Source organism: Phocoena sinus, chromosome 1 (genome assembly GCF_008692025.1).
Source record: "Phocoena sinus isolate mPhoSin1 chromosome 1, mPhoSin1.pri, whole genome shotgun sequence".
NCBI lineage: Eukaryota > Metazoa > Chordata > Mammalia > Artiodactyla > Phocoenidae > Phocoena > Phocoena sinus.
In genome coordinates this window covers 4,706,817-4,730,519 of record NC_045763.1, presented here as the reverse complement: position 1 = coordinate 4,730,519, position 23,703 = coordinate 4,706,817, and the positions used below count along the sequence as shown (strand labels likewise).

Here is a 23,703-nt window from a genome sequence, read left to right as displayed (position 1 = left end):
TTCTGTCCTTGCACTGCTGCCTGTGGCTTCACCTGGCTCAGAAAGAGAGCCCTGGTATTTGGGGGCGGGCAGAGGAAGGCTGGAACACATCTTCTCTGGGGGAACAGGGTGTGGAAGGTTGCTCTCTGGGAGCTGAGGATTTTAAAACCGTTTACCTGGGCCTCAGTTGACCCAGTGAGACAAGGCTTTGAGTTAAACTTGCAACTCCACACACCCACCCCAGTCCTCAGAATCCTGAAATTGAAATTCTGAGTAAATCATCCCGATTTCGCCTTGTTATAAACAGGGTTGCTCCCTTCAGCTCAAAGACAAATGCTTGCAAATAGACTGGTTTTGTTTAAAACGTCAATCCTGGAGCTTTCTCTGCATGAAAAAAAAAATCCTAGGTGGATTTCCGGAGAGGTGGCCTTGGACTCAGGGTATCTGACTTTCCCTCTCCAGGCGGCCGGGGTGGGGCTTTTGCATAATGTAAATGGAACCTTCGTTGGGACACCCGGCCCAGGTGTCGCCCCAGGCGGCCCCCAGATCCGGCCCCCGCTACCCTCCCACCGCGAGAGGGCCAGAGCCTCCAAGGGGCCGGGTGAGGCCCGGGGGCGCTGCCGAGGCCGCCGGCAGAGGGCGCCAGCGGCTCCCAGGCCGTTGGATGGGCCGCGGGGCGGAGCGACGGGATCTCGCGAGATTGTCGAGGAGCAGGCGCCAGTGGGCAGCATGGCCGACTCGTTGCTGCTGTTTAAGAGGGGTCCTTCTCGCTCCACGTGGCTGCGGGCCCGCAAGGCCCGGCCGCACCTCATCCTCAGCTACCGGCCCCGCCGCCGGCTCGGGAGGCTGCGCTGGCGCAGCCGAAGGCGCTTTCGGCGGCGACTGCTGCAGGCCCAGGCGGCCGGCGTGGACTGGCGGGAGGGCGGCTGCCTGGTGTCGCGTGCGGCGGCGCCCCGGAGGCCCAAGACCGCGGCCCCCAGTCCCCGCCTGGCCAAGGATCCGGCCCCGAGTTGTTCCGCGATCCTCCCCATCCCGCCTGTGCGGTCGGCCGGCTCGGGCCGCGCCGTGTTGCTGCTGCCGCTGGGGCAGGTAGGTCGCGCTCGGGGAGCCGGCAGGGCAGAGCGGGAGGGGTAGGGACGCAGCCCCGGGAGCTGCAGGCTGAGAGAGGCCCGTGTCCCCCTGCGGGTTCTTTGGACGCATTCCTCGGGCGGTGGTGCTGGGCAGAGCGTAACAGGGACCCTCCCGAGGGAATTCTAAGTCTTCGGGGCTGGAGGGACTTTAATAGTAATGATAATAATAGGTGGCATTTACCGAGTGCTTAGAAATGTCAGGCTCTTAAGTGTTCTAAGTATCTGGGGCATATGAACCCATTTAGTACCCATGCATGCTCTACGGAGTCATTACCGCTAGGAATGTTTACAGAAAGAAAGAATATAGCTTAGGTAACTTGCCAGAAAGTTATACAGCAGAGGTAGGTAGAGCCAGCAGTCAAACCCTGGCAGCCTGATTGCAGGGCCCCTGACGTTCACCTGAACGTTGGTCTGGGACGTCCCCCGCAATACAGGAGGGAGGTGAAAACCCAAGAACGGGAGAGACTCGGCAGGCGCTGGACATTTGTAAGAACAGGGAGCCAGGAGTACAGCAGAGCTGAGTTCAGGGGGCGCCCCCTGGGTCAGTGTTCACCAGACTCTCTGTCCCTGTAGCTGCCGTAGGATATGATCTTAGGTTAAAAATATTAATATTTTAATCTATTAGTTTAAAATACTAGATAGTCATCTACAAGGTATTCTGTTACTTGGAAATCAGCCTCCTTTTGATGTCTGAGTAGCCAGTTAAGATCTTAGAAGTTTTCAGTCATTGGTAACAGAATCTGTAACCTTATTTCTTCCTTTATTTTTTCTTTCCCTCTAGGGCTTTACTTTTAGCGGGATCTGTCGTGTGACCTGCCTCTATGGCCAGGTGCAGGTGTTTGGTTTTACCATCAGCCAAGGCCAACCTGCCCAAAATGTCTTCTCTACCTATACCCACTCTCGCCTGACTATCAATGCAGTTCATTACTCAGTGCATGAGAAAAGCAAGAAGGAGATGAAAAGGGAAGCCCGAAGTTTGCTCAGATCTTATCTGAACCAAGGTAATGAAAAAAACTGCATGATTTACTAAGGATGTATCGTAATAAGGTGAATAATTTTTTTTTTTTTTTGGCTGTGCTGCCCGGCATGTGGGATCTTAGTTCCCCGACCAGGGATTGAACCCGTGCCCCCTGCATTGGAAGCGCAGAGTCTAAACCCCTGGACGGCCGGGGAAATCCCAAGGCGAATAATTTTCAGATGCTTACTATGGCCTAGAACTTGTACTCTTTACTGTATCTATTTAAACTCTCACCAGGGTCTTGAGAGTGAAACTATTGTTTTCACGATTTTACAGATGAGAAAAGTTGCCCAAGGCCACACAGCATTTAGGTAGCAAACCTGGATTGACTTCTCCACCCAGGTGTGCTCCTATCATGCAATATGGCCTCCTCTCAAACATAATTCCTAGTCTCCAAAAGTTTGGAATTTAGCAGAGGAGAGGGAGGTCCTAAAGGGCATAGAGTTTAATGGCGTGCTATTTCTAAGGTAGTTTATATCTCTCTTTACAGACGACAGATACTGTTTGATGAAGAATTTTTCTCCTCTGTGTTCCATTCTGTTGCTGGAACGTCTGAAAACCTCCACTGTGAACTTCATAATCAGCCATCCAGGTTTATCTTACGTTTTCGTACAAGAGGTAGAACCAGTTTTCATTCAGAGTTTTGCTAATTACTTTCACCAAAACAGTCAGATGACTATGTAGGATGCCCCTTTGGAAGATCAGTCTGTCTGTCACATTGTGCTGTAAGTCGTACAGAATGTGACATGTGTGTAAAGTAAAAGTCAGTATAGAAGGCTATATCGTGAAAGTTGTCTGTTCTACCCCCCTTAGCTTCATTCCCCAGAGAAAGTCATCGTTTTCTACTATAGTTGGTTACATGCCTTTTGATATTTCTTCAGTGGTTATCTTTATATTTTTTTAAGTGGTTATCTTTATATTTTGATTTACTAACTTGAGACAGTATGAATTTTCTCTAAACTCTGAACGAGAATGAGTAATTTCAGTGTACTTACACTTTATCCCATCTCTCTCTTCACCTCCAAATTTTTGCTGCCCTTAGTATTAATTTCCTGAAGTCGGGTCAGTCACTATAATTGTCTCCCACGAGCCAGTAGACTGAGTCAACTCTATAGCAACATCAGACTGGGTGTGAGGTGTGAGTGCTTGGGTGCACGGAGACGGGGCGCTGTGGGAGGAGACTTAAATCTGTAGCTTAAAGATGCCTCTTAGACATTCAGCTGGAGATGTCAAGTGGGAGGTTCAGTGTGTGAGTCAAGTTCAGAGAGGAGTTTGGGAATGTAAATTTGGGAGCTTTCAGCAGAAGAGGGTTCTGGAGCCCATGAGACAGGATAGTAACGCCAAGGAGTTGATACAGGTAAAAAACGAGAAGGTTCAGGGTCTGAGCCCGGAGCAACAAAGACTGCAACAACAGGTGGGCGTGGTTGGGGAGCCGCTGGAGGACGGGAGGCCCCGCTGCAGCTGATGGTGAGATGAGGCCTGAGAAGGGAACTTGGGTGCAGAATCACCATCTGGACAAGAGTGGTTTCATTGCATTGCTGAGGGGGCTGGCCTGACTGGAATGGGGTCAAGACCTGGGGAAGAGCGGAACTCAAGGGTTTAGTAGTCAGGGATTTTGCTTTTAGAGAGTTTAGCTGTTAAAGGGAAGAAAGAAATGAAACAGTGGTGGGAGGAGTGAACATGAACTAGAGAGTTCTGGTTTTTGTGCAGGTGGATGGAAAACAACCTCGTGATTGAACACAGCAGGTGGGAAAGATCCACAGGAGAGCACGCTAGCGCATGAGGGAGAGGATGGCTGGAGCGAGGTGGGGGATTGGACCTCGAGGGACGGGTTCTGGTGCCTGTGTGGAGGGTTGGCCTTAGGAGCAGAGGCAGTTCCTTCAGAGTGGCCGAAGGCAGTGCCTGGGACAGAGCCAGAGGCAAGGGGAAGGTCTCTACTGATTGCTTCCCCTTACGCTGTGAAACGGTTCAAGGTTATCACCTAGGGAGTAGGAGGGGGTTGGAGGCTGGAAGATATGAAACAAGGGCAGGACAATGAATGGGCTCTTGTGGTCACGTAAATTTAATCTAGTACAGAATCCAGCAGCTTGGTCGGAGCCATAGAGAAGGGAATGGAAATCCCTTGTTACCAAGTGAATGTTTCAGATGCCACGATCAAACTCATTCTTTTTTCATTTATTTTCAGCTTTTGTTTTGTCCCTGCGACTTTCCCAACCAGCACTGTTTATCCTCCTTATGATCTTTGTTGGATAACTTTCCTTTCCACACTTACGCGTTAACACATTCTGGAATTATATTTTCATATAAGGCAAATAGTAAACTTTCACTTATCTCATTTTATAAGATGTACTTGTTCTTCCCTCAGTGATTGATAGTTGAGCGGAGTGTAGAATTACAGGTTCACAGAAGTTTTCCTAGAAACCTTGAAGGACTTGCTCCACTGTTTTCTAGAATCCAGAATACCTGCTAGGAATCCTCACCCCAGGCTGATTCTTGCTCCTTTTTTTTTTTTTTTGCGGCATGCAGGCCTCTCACTGTTGTGGCCTCTCCCGTTGCCGAGCACAGGCTCCAGACTCGCAGGCTCAGCGGCCGTGGCTCATGGGCCCAGCCGCTCCGCGGCATGTGGGATCCTCCCGGACCGGGGCACGAACCCGTCCGTGTCCCCTGCATCGGCAGGCGGACTCTCAACCACTGCGCCACCAGGGAAGCCCCTTGCTCCTTTTATGATGTCCTTCTCCTCAGGGTTGATGAATTGCATGTGGATGTGATCATGGGTGGGGTCTCTTCCTGGGTCCTCCCTTATTCCATCTGAGACCCACTTGCTTCTGCCAGGGCCCTGCTCTCATTCCTCCGGTGGCTTTCCTGCGGTTTCCTGCTACTTCTGCTAGAATGCCATCGGACTTCATGTCTCCACCTTCCACATCCTTTCAACTCTCTTTTTTTAAAGATTCATTTATTATTTATTTGTTTTTGGCTGCGTCGGGTCTTAGTTGTGGCACGTGGGCGGTTCGTTGCGGTGCACGGGCTTCTATCTAGTTGTGGCGGTGGGTTTTTCTTTTCCTCTCGCTCTCTAGTTGTGGCATGCAGGCTCCAGAGTGCATGGGCTCTGTAGTTTGCGGCACGCGGGCTCTAGTTGAGACGCGTGAGCTCAGTAGTTACGGCGTGCTGGCTTAGTTGTCCCACAGCATGTGGGCTCTCAGTTCCCCGACCAGGGCTCGAACGCCCATCGCCTGCATTGGAGAGCAGATTCTTTACTGCTGGACCACGAGGGGAGTCCCTCCTTTCAACTCTTTGTCTTTTTGCTTGATGTTTTTGGAGACTGTCTTGACTTTATTCCAAATCACCAACCTGTTCTACAGCTGGGGTCTTCGGTTGAATTTTTCTTGTGGCCATCACTTTTAAATTTCCACGCATTTTCTTTTTCTCTGGAGTCTCCTGCAGAGGTGGTGGCAGCTTGGTAGTAAGCGTAAGCTATGAAAATAGAGACATGGACGGCTTTGGGAGTCAACAAGACTTACCGGAGGGTTGGATTTGGGGGGTGAGAGAAAGGGAGGGATCAAATTTATCTTTTGTAGCTCACAACTATATGAGGCTTATTAATTTAGAACCGGAGAAAAAGAAGTGTGTTTGTTTTCATCTTTTCTTAAAGTTTACATTGTTACTTTCAGATTCCAACTTTCCAGATTAACTCTGAGTATTTCGCCTTGAAATCTGTCGGCATTAGAAGAGAGAGAAAAAAAAACGGCCTTCGTTTAACGGAGAGTGCCTTTTCAGTCATGGAAGAGTTAGTCAGCATTTCTTGTGGTGAGTAATAGGTACCGATACAGTCTAGCGTTTATCCACCAAAGCCTCAGAGGGTTACTGTTGATGATTAGTGTCCTAAAGAAGATGGCTAATTTTAGGGGTCAATGTTTGTTTCACCTCCAGAAGAAGCAGACGGCTGCCCTGTCATTCTGGTTTGTGGCTCTCAGGACATTGGAAAGTCAACATTTATTAGATACCTGATTAACCAGTTGTTAAATAGGTAAGAGTATTTTTGACATATTGCTAGATTTTTGGCAGGAAGTAGGATTTTTGATGTGAGAAACTAGATGGGAATGCATCCTGACTCCTAAGTAGAGATTCTATACAACCCCGCAAAGCCACTCAGCTGAGTGAGGCCGTCTGGTTACACCAGGTTTTGGGGTGAAGTGATGGCGCTCTCAGGTACACGCACCTTCCCTGTCGGTGAGCTCGTGAGAGTCGTCACTTGCTCTCTGAAAACGTATTTGTCCAAATCCAGAGAGTCAGGGTAGGGATAAATTCTGTTGTATTTTAAAAATAAAATGTTAAGAAAGGCAACGTTTTATCCATATGCTGAGTGGACACTGTGGCCTTGCCTGCGGCCCGTGTTCTCTTTAGTGTCCTTCTTCTGTGTTGGTTGTCGTCCTTGGAGCCTTCTGCCTGTGAGGCTGCATGGGGAGGATTATGCCTGGGCATCACATAAAATCTTTACAATCTGATTTACCCTTTGGGCACAGTAAAACTTGTTAAGTTTTTCTTTCTTTCTTTTAAATTTTCAGTATATCCTGCATTGACTATTTGGAATGTGACCTGGGACAGACAGAATTTACTCCACCAGGTTGCATTTCTCTACTTAATGTTACAGAACCGGTTCTAGGTATGTATTATATACTTCTTAAATGTCTTGGTTTTATACAGTGCAAAAGTAACGATACAGAAAGTTCAAAGAGGGCTTCCCTGGTGGCGCAGTGGATACGAATCCGCCTGCCAATGCAGGGGACACGGGTTCGAGCCCTGGTCCGGGAAGATCCCACATACCGTGGAGCCTGTGCGCCACAACTACTGAGCCCGCGCTCTAGAGCCCACAAGCCACAACTGTTGAAGCCCGCGCACCTAGAGCCTGTGCTCCGCAACAAGGGAAGCCACTGCAGTGAGAAGCCCGTGCACCGCAACGAAGAGTAGCCCCCCCCCCCCCGCTCACAGCGACTAGAGAAAGCCCGCGCACAGCAATGAAGACCCGACATGGCCAAGCAGCCAAGGGTAGATAAATAAAATAAATAATAAATCCAAAAAAAAAAGTATTGTTTAAAAAAAAATTTCAAAGCATACTAAAGTATAAAACATAAAAAAAAGAATTCTCCCCCACTCCCAAACTCATGGTCTTGCCATAACTATTCCTCAGCCTCAAAAAAACAAAAACAAAAACCCAATAAGACCTTTCTAGGGTTCCATTTTAGTAAGTGGAATTCCCATCCATTTTATTTTATGTAAATTGGAAACACTTTTCAGTAATATTAACATCTTATATAACCCTATACAATGATCTAAAGCAAGAAATTGGCATTGGGGCTTCCCTGGTGGTGCAGTGGTTGAGAGTCCGCCTGCCGATGCAGGGGACACGGGTTCGTGCCCCGGTCTGGGAGGATCCCACATGCCGCGGAGCAGCTGCGCCCGTGAGCCATGGCCGCTGAGCCTGCGCGTCCGGAGCCTGTGCTCCACAATGGGAGAGGCTGCAGCGGTGAGAGGCCCGCGTACCACAAAAAAAAAGAAAAAAAATTGACGTTGATATAATACTATTAACTAATCTATAGGTCTTTTTTCAGAATTCATCAGTTATCCTACTAATATCCTTTTTATGTTTCAGAATCCAAATCAGAGTCCCACATTGCCTTTTTTTTTTTTGGCTTTGCCTTGAGGCTTTGCAGGATCTCAGTTCCCCAACCAGGGATTGAACTCTGGCCACGGCAGTGAAAGCCTGGAATCCTAACCACTAGGCCACCAGGGAACTCCCACACTGCTTTTTTTAAATACAAAACTATACGTAATATGAGATTTATCATTTTAACTATTCATGTGTCCAGTTCGGTGGCATTAAATACATTCATAGTGTTGTGTAACCACCACCGCTATCTACCTCCAAAACTTTTTCACTGTCCCAAACTGAAATGCTCTACCTGTTAAACAATAGCCCATTCCCCACCCCAGTCCCTCACAGCCCTTAGGTACCGCTAGCCTACTTTCGGTTCCTATGAATTTGCCTAATGGAATCATGCAATATTTGTCCTTCTGTGTCAGGCTTTTTTCACTAAGCATAAAGGTTTTAAGGTCTGTTCATATTGTAGCATATGTCAAAAGTAATTCCTCTTTATGGCTGAAAATTATTCCATTATGTCACATTTTGTTTATCCTTTTAACTGTTGATGGACACACGGATTGTTTTCATTTTCTGCCTATTGTGATCTTGAACAAAGTAGTTGTGGCGTGCAGGCTGTGGAGGGGGGGGCGGGGTGGCCTTAGTTGCCCCAGGGCATGTGGGATCTTAGTTTTCCAGCCAGGGATGGAGCCCCGTGTCGCCTGCATTGGAAGGCGGATTCTTTTTTTTTTTTTTTTTTTTTTTTTTTGCGGTACACGGGCCTCTCACTGTTGTGGCCTCTCCCGTTGCGGAGCACAGGCCCCGGACGCGCAGGCTCAGCGGCCATGGCTCACGGGCCCAGCCGCTCCGCGGCATGTGGGATCTTCCCAGACCAGGGCACGAACCCGTGTCCCCTGCATCGGCAGGCGGACGCTCAACCACTGCGCCACCAGGGAAGCCCTGGAAGGCGGATTCTTAACTACTGGACCACCAGGGAGGTCCCAATTTTTGTTATTTTAATTATGACTTTTCTTGTGGATGTGAAGTGATATCTCTTTTTGGTCTTGATTTGCATTTCCTTAATGACAGTGGAGTTGAGCATCTTTTCATGTGCTTATTGGCCATTTGTACATCTGCTTTGGAGAAATGTCTAGTTTAGTCCATTGCCCATCTTTTTAATTAATTTGTTTATTTTTGGCTGCATTGGGTCTTCGTTGCTGCATGTGGGCTTTCTCTAGTTGCGGCGAGCGGGGGCTACTCTTTGTTGCAGTTTGTGGGCTTCTCACTGCAGTGGCTTCTCTTCTTGCGGAGCACGGGCTCTAGGTGCACGGACTTCGGTAGTTGTGGCACGGGGGCTCAGTAGCTGTGGCGCATGGGCTTAGTTGCTCTGTGGCATGTAGGAATCTTCCCGGACCAGGGCTCAAACCTGTGTCCCCTGCGTTGGCAGGTGGATTCTTAACCACTGCGCCACCAGGGAAGTCCCCCTTTGCCCAGTTTTGAATTGGGTTCTCTGTTTTTGTTGAATTTAGGAGTTCTTTATATATTCTGGATGTTAATTCCTTACTTCTAGGAATTTTGTCAGTTTTTGCTCTAACACTTAGGTCTTTGATCCATTTTGAGTTAATTTTTGTGGATGATACAAGGGAGGGTCCAACTTTGTTCTTTTGCACGTGGATGTCCAGTTTTCCAGTATCCATTTGTTGTCCTTCCCCCACTGAGTGATCTTGGCGCCCATGTTGAAAATCATTCTGGACTCTATTCTATTCCTTTGGTTTATGTCTGGTTAGGCCAGCACCACACTTTTAATTACTGTACCTCTGTAGTAGGTTAAAAGTTGGGAAATGTGAGTCCTCCAACTTTATTCTTTTTCAAGATTGTTTGGCCTTTTGGGACCCTTTGCAGTTCCATATGAATTTGAGAATAGGCTTTTCCATTTCTGGGGAAAGGCTATTAGAATTTTGATAGTGATTGTTTTCAGTCTGTAATTTTTTAGGTCTTCTTTAATTTCTTTTTTTTTTTTTTTTAATATTTATTTATTTATTTTGGCTGCGCCAGGTCATAGGTCTTAGTTGCGACACACGGGATCTTCCTTGTGGCATGGGGTATCTTTAGTTGTGGCATGCAGACTCTTAGTTGTGGCATGGGGGATCTAGTTCCCCGACCAGGGATTGAACCCAGACCCCTTGCATTGGGAGCACAGAGTCTTACCCACTGGACCACCAGGGAAGTCCCTTTTTTTATAAATTTATTTATTCATTCATTTAATTTAATTTAATTTAATTTTTTTTTTTTTTTGGCTGCATTGTGTCTTTGCTTGCACGCCGTTTTTCTCTAGTTGCTGAGAGCTGGGGCTACTCTTTGTTGCGGTGTGCGGGCTTCTCATTGCGGTGGCTTCTCTTGTTGAAGAGCACAGGCTCTAGGCTTGCGGGCTTCAGTAGTTGTGGCACACAGGCTTCAGTAGTTGGGGCTTGTGGGCTCTAGAGCGCAGGCTCAGTAGTTGTGGCGCACGGGCTTAATTGCTCTGTGGCATGTGGGATCTTCCTGGACCAGGGCTCGAACCCGTGTCCCCTGCATTGGCAGGCGGATTCCTAACCACTGCGCCACCAGGGAAACTCCCATTTTAATTTCTTTAAGCAGTATTTTACCTCCTTGGTTAGATTTATTCCTAAGGATTTAATTCTTTTAGTTATTGTAAGTGGAATTGCTATTCTAATTTCCTTTTTTTTTTTTGCGGTACGCGGGTCTCTCACTGCTGTGGTCCCTCCCGCTGTGGAGCACAGGCTCCGGACGCCAGCGGCCATGGCTCACGAGCCCAGCCGCTCCTGCGGCATGTGGGATCTTCCCGCACCGAGGCACGAACCCGGGTCCCCTGCATCAGCAGGCGGACTCTCAACCACTGCGCCACCAGGGAAGCCCTAATTTCCTTTTCATATTGCTAATTGCTGGTGTGTAGAAACATAACTGACTTTTGTGTTTTGATCTTATGCCCTGTAACTTTACTGAATTCCTTTATTACCTCTAGTAGCATTCTTGTGAATTCTTTGGGATTTTCTATATATAAGGTCATGTCATCTGTGAATAGAGATAGTTTTATCTCTTCATTTCCAAGTTGGATGCCTTTTATTTCTTTTTCTTGTCTGGTAGCTCTGGCTAGAACCTTTAATACAATGTTGAATAGAAAGTAAACATCATTTTCTTGTTCCTGATCTTGGAGGTAATGCATACAGTCTTTTACCATTAAGCAAAATGTTAGCTGTGGCTTTTTCACTTTACCTCTGTCAGGTTGAAGAAGTTGTCTTCTATTCCTAGTCTGTGGAATGTTTTTTATCATGGAAGGATGTTGGATTTTGTCAAATGCTTTTTCTGTTTCTGTTCAGGTAATTGTGTGACTTTTGTTAAGTCGATTTTTAAAGGAAGCAGACGGTATCACATTAGGTTGCTAGATATATTAGCGATTTAACACGCTTTTAGTCAGTAAGAACTTTTAAATACATTTACTTTATTTTAACAGCTTTCTAAAAAATACGTGTTTAGGTTGGGATAGGGAGGGAGACGCAAGAGGGAGGAGATATGGGGATATCTGTATATGTATAGCTGATTCACTTTGTTATAAAGCAGAAACTAACACACCATTGTAAAGCAATTATGCTCCAATAAAGATGTTAAAAAATAATAATAATAATTGTTTAGGGGAGGCCCCTAGTGACCTAGTGTTTAGGATTCCAGGCTTTCACTGCCATGGCCTGGGTTCAGTCCCTGGTCTGGGAACTGAGATCCTGCAAGCCACACAGCGCAGCCAAAAAAAAAATTTTGTTTAGACTTAGCTCTTTAGCTGGTTTCATTGTTCCTCTTTTACATTTTCTCTACTTCGTTTAATTTTTTTCCCTTTTTTATCCCTTAGTATTTCAGTGGGTATTTCTAAAAACAAGGACACTGCTGTGTAATCGTAATACAACCTCCAGAATCAGGGCAGTAACATTGCCACAGTGCGGTTACTCGATTTTGTCCACGGTTCCAATCGTCTGTGTAGGCCCAGTGTGCACTTACAAATCTTTAGTCCCCTTTAGTCTGGAACAGTTCCTCCGGCTTTTCTTATCTTTTATGACCTTGACAATTCGAAGGTTACGTTTGTAGGCTCCCCCGTGGTTCGATTTAGAAGTGACGCTGTTCTCTGTGTGTCATATCAACATGCTGTCAGTTTGTCCTGTTGCCAGACATGTTAGCTCTGATCAGTTGGTTAAGATAGTGTTTGCCAGTGTTTTCCACTCTAACTAGGTGTGCTATTTTTATCTCCTTCTGGGTGTCATTTCTTCTAGATCCTCTCCGTGGACAGAAGTTAGGGAATATGCATATGCTTAAACCCACGCATGTCATGTATGTACGTATATAATATGTGTGTGTGCACATATATGTACACACACATATTTCTGTGTCTTTCTGTATCTGTCTGTTTATTAAGAGCCATGAGTTTGCACTGATCATTCTTTTTTTTTTTTTTTTTTTTTGGCCACACCACGTGGCTTGCGGGATCTTAGTTCCCCGACCAGGGATCGAACCTGGGCCCCCTGCAGTGGAAGCGTGGAGTCCTAACCACTGGACCGCCAGGGAGTTCCCTGCACTGATCATTCCGATTCTAATCTAGCACCCAGGGTTCATTCTAGGTAGCCTTCCCCCTTCCATATTTATAAGTTCCTTCTCTGATGGTAAGAACCCTGGCTGCCGTTATTCTCAGTATATTTACATATTTGCTCATTCCCCTTGTATTGGCTCAGTCCCTCGACTACGCAGGCCACCCTTTCTGTTGTGGGCTGCCCCGAATCCCCTGGCCCCGACCTGGAGGGGAGCCTCGCCAGCTCTTTCCCAGGCGGCCTCGCCCCAACCGCATTGACCAAGGCCCTTGCCCCGCCAACTGTGTTGCGACGTCATCCTGGCCACCTGTCTGCTGTGGGCGCTGGCCCCAGCCAGAGGGGATGGACAGACTGCTGTTGTGATTAGGGAGTATGAGCTCTGGAGCTGGACCACCTGAGTTCAAGTCCAGCTGATTTCTACTAGCTGTGTGACCTTGGTCAGGTTAATCTCTTTCTCAATTTCCTTGTCTGTAAAAATGGGGAAAAGTAATGCTTCCTGTCTCACAGGGTGTTTATGAAAACTAGAGACTGTGTGTGTAGCATACGTAGGACACAGTACTGTAGTCCAACAGGTGACTGCTGCTGTTATTAATCGTCGTTTCCTTAGTGTGTCAGCCCTGTAGGGATGTTTGTTCAGTTCACAGAAATGTCCTAAGTATCTAGGACAATGCCCAGCATTCAGTAGGTGTTCAGTAAATGTTTGTTGAGTGAGTGGCTGTATTAGGACTTAGTTGGGGTTAACTGTGTACGTAATCGTGAGCGTGTCTTTGTATGAAGTTGAAAGCTTAGACTTCCGAAAGTAGGAGCACAGCTATTCCTAGTGGTAGGACGGGCTCGGATTTCCTGAGGAGCTTCGTCAGAGACAATGGCTGGGCCAAAACCCTCGCCGCCTCTTAGGTTCTCCCGGATCGATGACGCTCATCTTTATCGTCTTAGGACCACCTTTCACCCACCAGAGGACACCCCAGAACATGGTCTATTATGGGAAGCCTTCTTGTAAAAACAGCTTTGAAAATTATATTGAGATAATAAAGTATGTGTTCAGCTCCTACAAGAGAGAGTCCCCTCTTATCGTCAACACGATGGGCTGGGTGGCAGGTAAGCCCGCCGAGGCGCATGGGCTGGACGGGAGGGTTGGGCAGTGGGAATAAGTGCGTGGCTTCCAGACGTTAGTGCTGAAGCCCGGTTTTGGGGCAGTTCCTTGTCTCAGAAGCAGTCCAGCTTGTTGCAGGAGTGCGTCGCCTCTCTGTGCGCTAACTGTGCTCCCGTGGTCTCCTTCCTCGTAGACCAGGGTCTCCTGCTTCTTATTGACCTGATCCGACTGCTGTCTCCCAGCCACGTCGTTCAGTTCAGCTCCGACCGGGGTAGGTACATGCCAGACCTCAGCCCAAGCTACGTGGACAGCATGGACGGCTTGTACACAAAGAGCACGTCCAAAGTCAGAAACAGAGGATTCCACCTGGCAGAATTTGCAGACAGTTTAGAATTTGCTGACGAAGAAAAGGAGAATCCACTTCTCTTTACTGGATACAAACTGATGTCCGTTAAGTCGGAGTTTGTGTCTGGAAAAACTCCAAGAAATAGGTAAGCAAAGCATCATGGCTGGAGAAGTTAGTTTTCTTCAGCCTTACAAGGCCTTCTGTCCTCAATTCCTTCAGAGGAATAGTCCTCTAAAATTTTTCAGATCTCTGTCACAGCTATCTGTTTATGAAGGAGAGTCAGTTATTTTCTGAATGTTACTTTCCCGGTGGAAACATCCAGAATTGGCTTCCAGGTCTGCTTGCCAGGGCCTTTGACTTGAAGGATTTCCAGGGGGTTTATGGAAGGGCAGGGTCTGCAGATGCTAAGGTTGGAACGTGGGCTGTGTGTGTAGAATCTGTGTGATGTCTCCAGTGGGAGGTGGGCCTGTAAGGTTAAATCTCTGTTTACCTCATTGTGATTTACTTTTCAGAGAATCACATAACAAAGTCCTTCGCGAGTTGGCAGTGCTGAGTTACCTTGGCCAGCTGCAGCCCCCAGTGCCAAAGCCACTGTGTCCCTTACATGGTCTGACACCCTATCAGGTGACCTGAACTCTTGGAATTGTCTTTATTTGGGTTACTTAAACACGCCTATGCCTGTGTGCCGAGAGCACTTTGACCACTTCATAGCACCTCACTCATGTAGTCCTCAGGGCAGCCCTATGGTGTAGATTTGGTGACTGTCCCCGCTTTACAGATGGGAGCTGAGTGATCCAGTGTGAGTGGCACAGCTGGCCACAGACCCAGGCAGCCCAGCTCCAGAGCCGAGCTCTTCGCTGCTGTGCTGGGCCTGACTCTGGTTCCATCCCGGCTAAGAATGTTCTACTAATACCAGAGGTGGCGCTGGGATTACACCCTGGCAGCCCATCTCCGCCCTTGCACTGACTGGCTGGGTGCAACTTGGGCTCTCAGCTGGGAACAGCGGTGCCAGACCTCGCAGAACGCTTGTGCAGATTTCACGAATGGTCACAGCAGGGCCTGGCACCCGGAGAACACTCTTAAACTGTTTCACATATCGTCGCAAGTAGATTCTGGCACTAGGGTATATGCATCTTGGATTCCAACCTCTGAAGAAATTCATTTGGGAAGAAACCACCATAACATTAGGATTCCAAATGATGACAGAATAAAACAGCAACAGGTCGCATTACTAAGTGCTCACCCTGTGCTGTGCTCTCTTCTAAGCCTGGGTTAACTCCTTTACTCACCGAGGTGCTGTTATTATCCCCACTTTACAGACGGCAGAACTGAGGCCAGGGGCACTGAGTCAGCTTGCCCAAAGGCCCATAGTAAAAGTTTGGGCCAGGACTGGTGCCCAGGCGGCCTGACTCTAGAGCCCAGGGTACTCAGCTCTGCTGTGTGGCCTGTGCAGTGCTGAGCACCCACTGTGCCACGCGCTCTGCCGAGCACATTACCTGGCGTGGCAGCCTGCCGGGGAGGTGCTGTTACAGACCCCGCTCACAGTGTAGAAAACTGGGCACAGCCAGGTAGACACACTGGCCTGAGGTTGCACAGGCAGGGGCTGTGACCTGGGGGGCAAGGATGTGTTTCCTGAGCCTGATGGAGAGATTGGCTCCAGGCTTCCAAGTCATCTCCACTGAAGAACCTAAGGCAGTTGGTTTATTGGAGTTTTGGTTGATTTACTGCAATTTACTCACTTGGTGATGCTCTATAACTGAACCTGCCAGTAATTTAAACAGCCTTTTGTTACAAATTCACATTTGTTTTTTAAACAATTTTTAAAAATTTTATTTATTTGGCTGTATTAGGTCTTCGTTGCTGCGCAGGCTTTTCTCTGCTTGCGCTGAGCGGGGGCTACTCGTCATTGCCGTGTGTGGGCTTCTCGTTGTGGTGGCTTCTTTTGTTGCAGAGCACAGGCTCTAGGTGCACTGACTTCAGTAGTTATGGCAGTCATTCTTAATGACTGCGCCACCAGGGAAGTCCCCAGAAAAGCATTTTGTTATACATATTATTTAGGCTTCAAAAACAAATGTGAGGGGGACTTCCCTGGTGGCACAGTGGTTAAGAATCCGCCTGCCAATGCAGGGGACACAAGTTCGAGCCCTTGTGGTCCAGGTAGATCCCACATGCTGCGGAGCAACTAAGCCCGCGAGCCACAACTCCTGAACCCGCACGCCACAACTACTGAAGCCCAAGTGCCTAGAGCCCGCGCACCGCAACGAAGAGTAGCCCCCACTCCTTGCAACTAGAGAAAGCCCACGTGCAGCAACAAAGACCCAACGCAGTCAAAAATAAAATTAAAAAAAAAAAAAAAGTTTTTCTACTTTAAAAGTTTGAAATTACCCAGAAAGTTACATGTTAAAAGTAATTATTTACCTCGTGCTCCGGGAATGCAATCCATTTTTCTTATTGCAATAATTAAATTAGGGAGTGAATGGAGGCTTTTTCTCGCTGAATGGATTTTTACTTTCTCCCATCAGGAGACCTCAGTGAGGGGTTTTCATAGTCTCCCTCCGTCAACTTCAGCTCATGTAGGATGTCTCCAAACTTGCATCTCATTGTGTCTCTGTAGACAAAGTTCCAGGCATTCAGTTTAGATTTCCAGCAGGTATTGCTGGTATACAGGAGCTTTGTTTTAGTTTCCTAGGTTCTCTGTATTAGAACGGTGAAGCACTAAACAAATGCTGGTTGGTGTTTGCATTCTGTTTAGATATTTCTTGGGAGGTGGTTTGGCAGATAGAACTTCAGATAGCTGGTGAGTCGACTTGTAAAAATTAAAAGTAGTCTTTCAAGTAGAATTCATAGAGGGGGATGCGCATGTATCTTTCAGGTCCCTTTCAATGCTGTGGCACTCCGGATTATCCACGCTGATGTCGCTCCTACCCACATATTATACGCTGTGAATGCCAGCTGGGTTGGGCTTTGCAAGATCCTGGATGATGTCAGAGGATATGCAAGTGGGCCCATCCTGCTTGCCCAGACGCCCATCTGTGATTGTTTGGGGTTTGGTGAGTCTGAGAGGGACACTGTCTGTAAACCTACTGAAACTGACCCGCTTCTTAACTGTCGATGGCTGGGCTTGACCTTGTCGCCGTCACTTGGCTGGAGTGGCCAGAGAGCTTAGCTTCTCTGTCTTCTGTATAGCGGGCTCTGCGGGCTGGAGGGCAGGAAAGAAGCGGTTCTTTCTCTGCTTCTCCTCCAAGATTCCTAAGGGCCTGGTCACGGCCTCCTTCTCATCTGACATGTTTTCCGTGGGCCCTCCCACCCACTGCTGGGGCTCTGAGTCCATCTTAGGCTGACGTCCGTGGGGTCTCTCCAGCACAACGGTGCATCAGAGCTCCAAGCCCATGTGACCACGGCACTTCTCCGCTTGGATGTCTCACTGGCACCTAAGACTTGGGTCCCAAACTGAGTCCTGATAGGTCCTTCTACCCCTCCCCTGATGTTCTCCCCAGATCTCCTCCTCCTAGCCCGCACCATCCCCAGTTCCCAGGCCATGAACAGTCCTTTGAAGATTTACTCTGGTGTTTGGGTCAGGCCCCTGGGTCCTTCTTGGCACCCCCTTGCTTTCATTCTCCACATCCAGCCCACTCGCAGGCCTGGTGGTTTCGTTTTCAGAAAGTCAGACTCCTCCATCTCACCTCTTCTCACCACGCCCGTCTCATTTCTTGCCCTGGACTAGTGGAAAAGCTGTGTAACTGGACTCCCCACGGTCAGGGGTGATCTGAGCACATACGAGATCACACCGCATCCTGGTGCGTCCCTTCGCACAGGTCCAGCATGTGGACCCAGCCCCGTGGTGCCTGGCAGCCTTGGGTCCCTGCGTCCCTCACCAAACCTGCCTTACGTGATCGTCCCCCAGCTCACTGAGATCAGTAACTGTCAGTGTATACTTCTGGAAGGGGGCTGGGCCTACACACCTCAAGATTAGCAAAACCCTCAGTTAATATGTGTTCTTGATTTATACAACACTGAACTTCTCGAAAGCATTTCCACAGAACTCGTATGCTTTAGTACAGACGGTAAAGAAGGGATCGGTGGTGGGGAGAGGCTGAGTCATCTTTGCGTTCCCCACTGGTGGCTTTCTCCCTGGCCCAGGTGCACCTTAGTTAAGACAGTGTAGGACTTGGGTTTCTCACAGCTGAACAAGAAGGGTACCAAGTGTCTTCAGATATTCAAATATGCCACTTTGTATTTTTAAAGCAAAACACAGTTGAACTTGAAGCTCTTATTTTAAAAGCCATTCTACAATTCTGAATGGTTGGGAAGTTTGATATCTTCCAGAAAGGGTGATTTTTGTGTGTTTTGTGTGCTTTCAAGGAATTTGTAGAGGGATCGACATGGAGAAGAGGCTTTACCACATCCTCACTCCTGTGCCCCCAGAAGAGCTAAGAAACGTGAACTGTCTGCTGGTTGGAACCATTTCCATTCCACAGTGTGTTCTCAAGAGCCAGGTGAGTATGGCCCCCGGGGGCAGCCCTGGAGCTCGCTGGCCGTGTCCACAGTAGAGAGTGGGGGCCTGAAGTCGGGGCGAGAGTCACGGGGGAGCAGGTTATTGTCTGGGAAGCTCACACCCCGTGGTGGTGTGTCAGCGTGGCCTAAAGGTCTGGGGCCCAGAGTCGCCATCACGCACGGCCAGGAGCCCCGTGGTGGAGCCGTCGTTGCAGACGTGCGTGTGGGAGAAAAGAGCAGAGGTGGCATCCCCATGATGAGCCCTCCCTGAAGACAGTCTTCAGGGGTCCCCATGGGAAGGCCATGGAGGGTCACGTTGGCCAAGGGCATCCGTGTGGCCCCAAACCAAATGGCAGGGCCTGCAGGCAGCTGGGGAGGCACCAGTGTCCCTCTCCCCACCGGCTCGTTCTGCCCGTTTGAGAGAGAAGTCCCCACCCTCATTCTCATGCTGTTTGATGTGTTTGTGGGGTTGAATTGTAAGTGGGCCCTTCCAGGGGAGCGGAGCCGAGTGTCTTAGGAGTGAGAGGACCTTCCTCAGACTCTCACTTTTAACACTGTCTTCCGTCTTGGCTGGATTTGAAGTATTTTCTCTGTGTTTCCGTTTCAGCGTGGGCTCGAAGGGACGATACCTTACATCACAACAGATTATAATTTTAAACTTCCTGGAGCATCAGAGAAAATTGGAGCAAGAGAAACTGAGGAAACACGTAAAGAGAAAGTGCACCCCAAACCTAAATTCTATCGAAAAACAAACTGATCCTGATGTTCTTAATAAGGGAAGGACCTTTTCTTCCGAGAGCTTGACTCTGTCTCCAGGCTGGCACCAGCGGACTGATGGGGTTCTGTGGCCACGAACGGAACGGCGCGCTTACGTAGCAAATGGTGCAGTGTTTTCTGCATAACTCGTGGATATGTTTAGAGTACATTTAAGTCTGTTCTTAAGTCGACATGACCTAGAGGTTTGCCCTGGTCTTCTGTTTTATTTTCTAAGGGAGTAAAGCAGCAGGGAAGAGTTTGTGCGCCATTGAAACAGAAAGAACATGGTAGATTCCTCGTAAAGTTTTTGCAGGACCTGGTTGTTGGCATCTGGATAAAAATAGAGTAATGGGAGCCACAGAAACATCCCAAGGAGGAAGGCAGTCTGGCCAGCAGGATGGAGGGCATAGCGGAATGTGGTGGCGCCCTGTGGTCCTTCCCCCCCGGGGCGGGGGGCGTTCCCATCCCTGCGCGTTGGATGCTCTCCAACCCCGTCCATGCGTGTGGGCCAAGGGTTAAGCCTCTGTTTGGTCTGTTAAAGGTAATCAATGTTTCAGAGATAAAAGTTTGACTCCAGAGCCCTTCTTCTTCCTTTTTAAAATCTGATGCTGAAAAATTTTATGCTGAAAAAATGCTCTCAAATCCAGGAAGCCTGTCTTGGGGCCTCTTTAAAACCAGATTTGTCCTAATTGACTTCACATCTGAGATTAAAAACGCACAGTGGGCAGAGCCAGACACTAGGCTGTTTGGAGGAAGGACCGGGGGAGCAGCTCATCGTGCTCTTGGGCTCGGTGGCTGGACCTGAACTCTGTGTCGGTGATGGTGCTGTTCTCCCAGGGGGCTTTGGGGCCAACGATGGAACTCCATCTTCTCCCTGGTGGTCAGGATTCTTTAACCTCCCAGGTTGGAAGTGGTTTTGGTAAACAATCCGGACAGCCAGGTCAGGTCACCATTTCTGCGTTTAGGACGCTGAGGTAGCCTTTCAAACTGGTGTTGTGAATTCCAGCTTCCTAGCAGAATGTGTTGAAGGACAGCTATTAGGATGTGTGGGTTTTAATGTTTACATTCATTTAAACTGTTGACTGTCATTGTCTTAAGTACTCACGTGGCTTCTCATCTCATCTTGTAGAGCCCTTGTCACCGTCCAGGATCAGGTGTGATACCCTAGAGACCATTTAATGTCTAGCTTCCCTTTTTTTTTTTTTTGCAGTGGGAACCATTTAATCTGCATACGGAGACTTGTATTTACTGTGATTGTTTCTACCAGAGGAACAAAGGGGGCCCTGCAGGAAGGGCTTCTTTTTTAAATAAGATTTATTATTTTTTTTTATACAGCAGGTTCTCATTAGTTATCCATTTTATACATATTAGTGTATACATGTCAATCCCAATCGCCCAGTTCATCCCACCCCCCCACCCTAATGTCTAGCTTCTTAGTTGCTTCTTATTTATATCTAAATTTAACTTGTACATGGTTTTCTTTCTTGGCCTTGCAAAGACTATTAACAGACAATCCACCATCAACTTTTTGCCTCCTTCCCAAGTTCCTGTACCTTTACAATAATACTGTAGGTCTTTAGCAGCAAGTGGTGGCCTGTCATTTGCGTTTTCATTAAATCCAGGCTCGCTTTTTGCCTGTTTCCTGCTGACCATTAAGGCTGCGGGCTTCAGTCCCCATCGGTAAAGAAAACAAACGTTGCCGCTAGAGGGAGCTGTCAGCCATTGGTCAGCTGGCCATACGGAGGCTGGAGATGGCCTGGCCAAGGAGCCCACCTAGGCCTCTGTCAGCATCCAGGGATGCTGGAGACAGGGCGCTGTGGTCAGCTCCAGGTGTGCCAGTCAGACTGGCAACGGTGCATCCACCTGGTGTGTTTGACTATCAGTGGCGATGGTTTGGGCTTTCTGTCATTTCCACTGTCTGTGATGGCTCAGGATGGGTAGTGACAGTTCTGCATTGGAGATACTCTTAACAAAAACTCAGTCATTTCTGTGTGTGATTTTTAAAGCAGTACATGCTTATTTTAAGAAAATTAAAGGAATATATGACTTAGAACAAGAACCCTTAGTCACTGATTTTGTGGTTCTGGAAAATCAGCTCTCAGATAGATCTGTTTCCAGGACAGGTAGACATGAAAATGAAAAGATTCTCCAATTCTAGGATTGATTTTATTTTGTGAAGACAGGTAGTTCTGTTTCCATCTGTCCCCCGATAGGCGTTGGGGGCAGACACCACTGTATCCTCTGAGGCCCCAGATTAGAACTGAGGACTTAGGAAAGGGGAGACGGGTCGGTGAACTGCCTCTTGAGGTGCCTTGGTGTTTGAAAAATCGGATCCTGGAAGTAGCTGGCCAGAGAGGACATGGGGGTGGTGGGGTCCCGGCTGCCGCTCCTGGGGTCCCTGTGACAGGCGGGTCCTCACCCTTCTGGGCACTCAGGTTTCTGCCCGACAGACGGCGAGAGGACCGAGGGACGTGGGACGGTGATTATTAAAGCGTCTGGTAGTTGTTTCCCTTAGATTTCGTTGAGGCCATGTCGTGGTTAAGGCAGCAGGCTTTGATGTTGGAGCTCTGAGTTCACCTTCTGGCTGGGCCACTGGCTAGCAGTGTAGCTCTGAGGGCGTATTTAACCTGAGCCTGTGTCCTCTAAGATGGGCGGATAGCGCTTCCCTCGGGGCCCCTGCGTGAGGAGGGCGAGAGGCGTGTCTACAGCAGGCGAAGCAGTAACTCTTAGCATGCGGCCTGTCTCTAAGGGTTGTAAATCCAGAAGGCAGGACCACGATCGTATCCCTCACAGTCACACCGGGACAAAGCAGAAACTGTCGGCACCGGAAACCATCTTACCCGGCAGTCCCCGGGCAGGTTTCCCTTAACAGCGTTCTTCCTGCTGTGGGTCCTGCCCAGGGCTCCAGAGAGGAAGGTCCCAGGGCTTCCACCGATCACCCGCTCCTGGGAGTTTCTCATAAACCCTGCTAACTGCTTTTAAAATTGTGTGACCAGTTCACCCATGTAGGAAATGATCCTGAAGTCCACCGCCGCGGAATCCCTGTGGATGCTGTGATACTGTCTCGTCCAGTATTTTTCTAAAATGCACATGTGTGTTTGTTTTATAAAACTGGTGTTCAACTGTATGTGTGGTTTCTATCCAGCCCTTTTCACTTAATATGTGAACTTCTGTATCATTAAATATTTTTGAGAATGTGAATTTAATTGTGTGATTTTGTTACGTACATAGATAGACCATTTTATTCTCGGAAATTATTTAAATGTTTAGGAGAAGTTATGGGGAAAACATCGAAAGGGGGTAGTGAAATCTGGGCGCCATAGTGGGGAAGACAGGAAACCCCAGCAAGTGCCCTGCACCTTTTCTCTGTTTCAGTATTGAGCGGGATAAACTCCAGTGGGAGTTCATCTTCATTTCTCCTTTTGGGCCCATGTATGTAAGTTAAATGGTTTCTGGACTATCTTTGAGAGTATATTAGCAGGGAAAAGAATTTTGCTCCCAGAAGAGTTCAAATAGAAAGAAAGCTAGCCAGCAAGCCGGGGGTCTGTGTCTGTAACCGCCTCTCCGAGAGCGAGAGCTCAGCCCCTCGGCCCTCGCTCCCAGGGTGGGGCCTGGTAGAGGCAACGAGACTTGGCTGACAGGCCAAGCCTGAACAGTGGCTAAAATAAATATGGGGGCCATCTGTGCAGTAGGGGAAGAGCCACGTGAGGTAGGGCCTCCAGAAAGCCTTGGCTGAGCTAAAGTTATTTCCAGGGCTTTGCCAGGAAAAGAATGGGGCAGAGGGTGGGCCGCGGGGTGAGGGAGCAGTCTGAAAGGAGCCGCACTTGGAGTTGAGGGGCAGCAGGTCCAATCTGGAGATCCCGGGAGCTGAGTAAGCAGTCTTGGGAATCGGCAAACAGCCGAGCCGGGCAGACAATGTGTTGGGCTGGGAAGCCAAGGGTTGCCATGGCGACTGGCCCCGATGCTGCTGGCTGCTCGGCGGACTGTGGCTTGGGTTTTTCTAATGCTTCGGACCTGGGCTTGTCTCCGGGCTGTGAATGTCGGCCGGGCGGGAAGAAGCCACCAAACTTGCAGGCCTTCCTCCTGACCGAGGAGTCCAGCCGGGGGCTGCTGCTGGCTGTTGGCATTGCAGAGACGAGGGTCTTCGTGGCACTGCTTTCTGGGAAAGGAGGGAAGGCACCCTCTGAGGCAGCCAGCGGTGTGAGAAGTGCGTGCCAGGGAGCATATGGGTACTTGGGGGTGGAAAATCCAAGGGGAGGAAACCACCAGCAAGGAAACAGTGCAAACCGCGGCCACAGAGTCCATACGTTAAAATATACAGCGCCCAGGGGGCCTGTGTCGGAGAAGAGAATTGGCAGGGCTGAGAGCTCGGTGGTTTTCTGTGCAGACGATTCAGCTGGAGAAATTAAGGTTGGGGCTGAGTCTGGGAGAAGCCCTCCAGTGTTGGGACTGCAGCTGGGCAGAGAGGGACAGGGACTGTGGGTCAAGCACGTGGCTCAAGGGCCAGGCAAGGTGCCACCACCCCAGAGGTCAAACATGAATTCAGTCCTGACAAAATACGGGTCTCCACCTCGCGGCTGGCTCAGCCTTCGTCCAGGAAGCGGTGAGTATGTTTTCTTCCTCT

At 48.7% G+C, this 23,703-nt stretch overlaps 1 protein-coding gene across 1 annotated transcript; it reads left to right on the top strand.

The window, feature by feature from the left end:
* Positions 1-681: 681 nt before the first annotated feature.
* Positions 682-22,280, top strand: NOL9 (nucleolar protein 9). Its single transcript, XM_032653189.1, has 12 exons — positions 682-1,068; positions 1,891-2,110; positions 2,618-2,745; positions 5,796-5,931; positions 6,055-6,151; positions 6,690-6,787; positions 13,327-13,488; positions 13,677-13,974; positions 14,342-14,453; positions 16,702-16,879; positions 18,192-18,325; positions 18,931-22,280. Exons 1-12 carry the CDS (start codon positions 709-711, stop codon positions 19,078-19,080), a joined length of 2,073 nt encoding a protein of 690 aa, XP_032509080.1. The 5' UTR covers positions 682-708; the 3' UTR covers positions 19,081-22,280.
* The last annotated feature ends 1,423 nt before the right edge of the window (positions 22,281-23,703 follow it).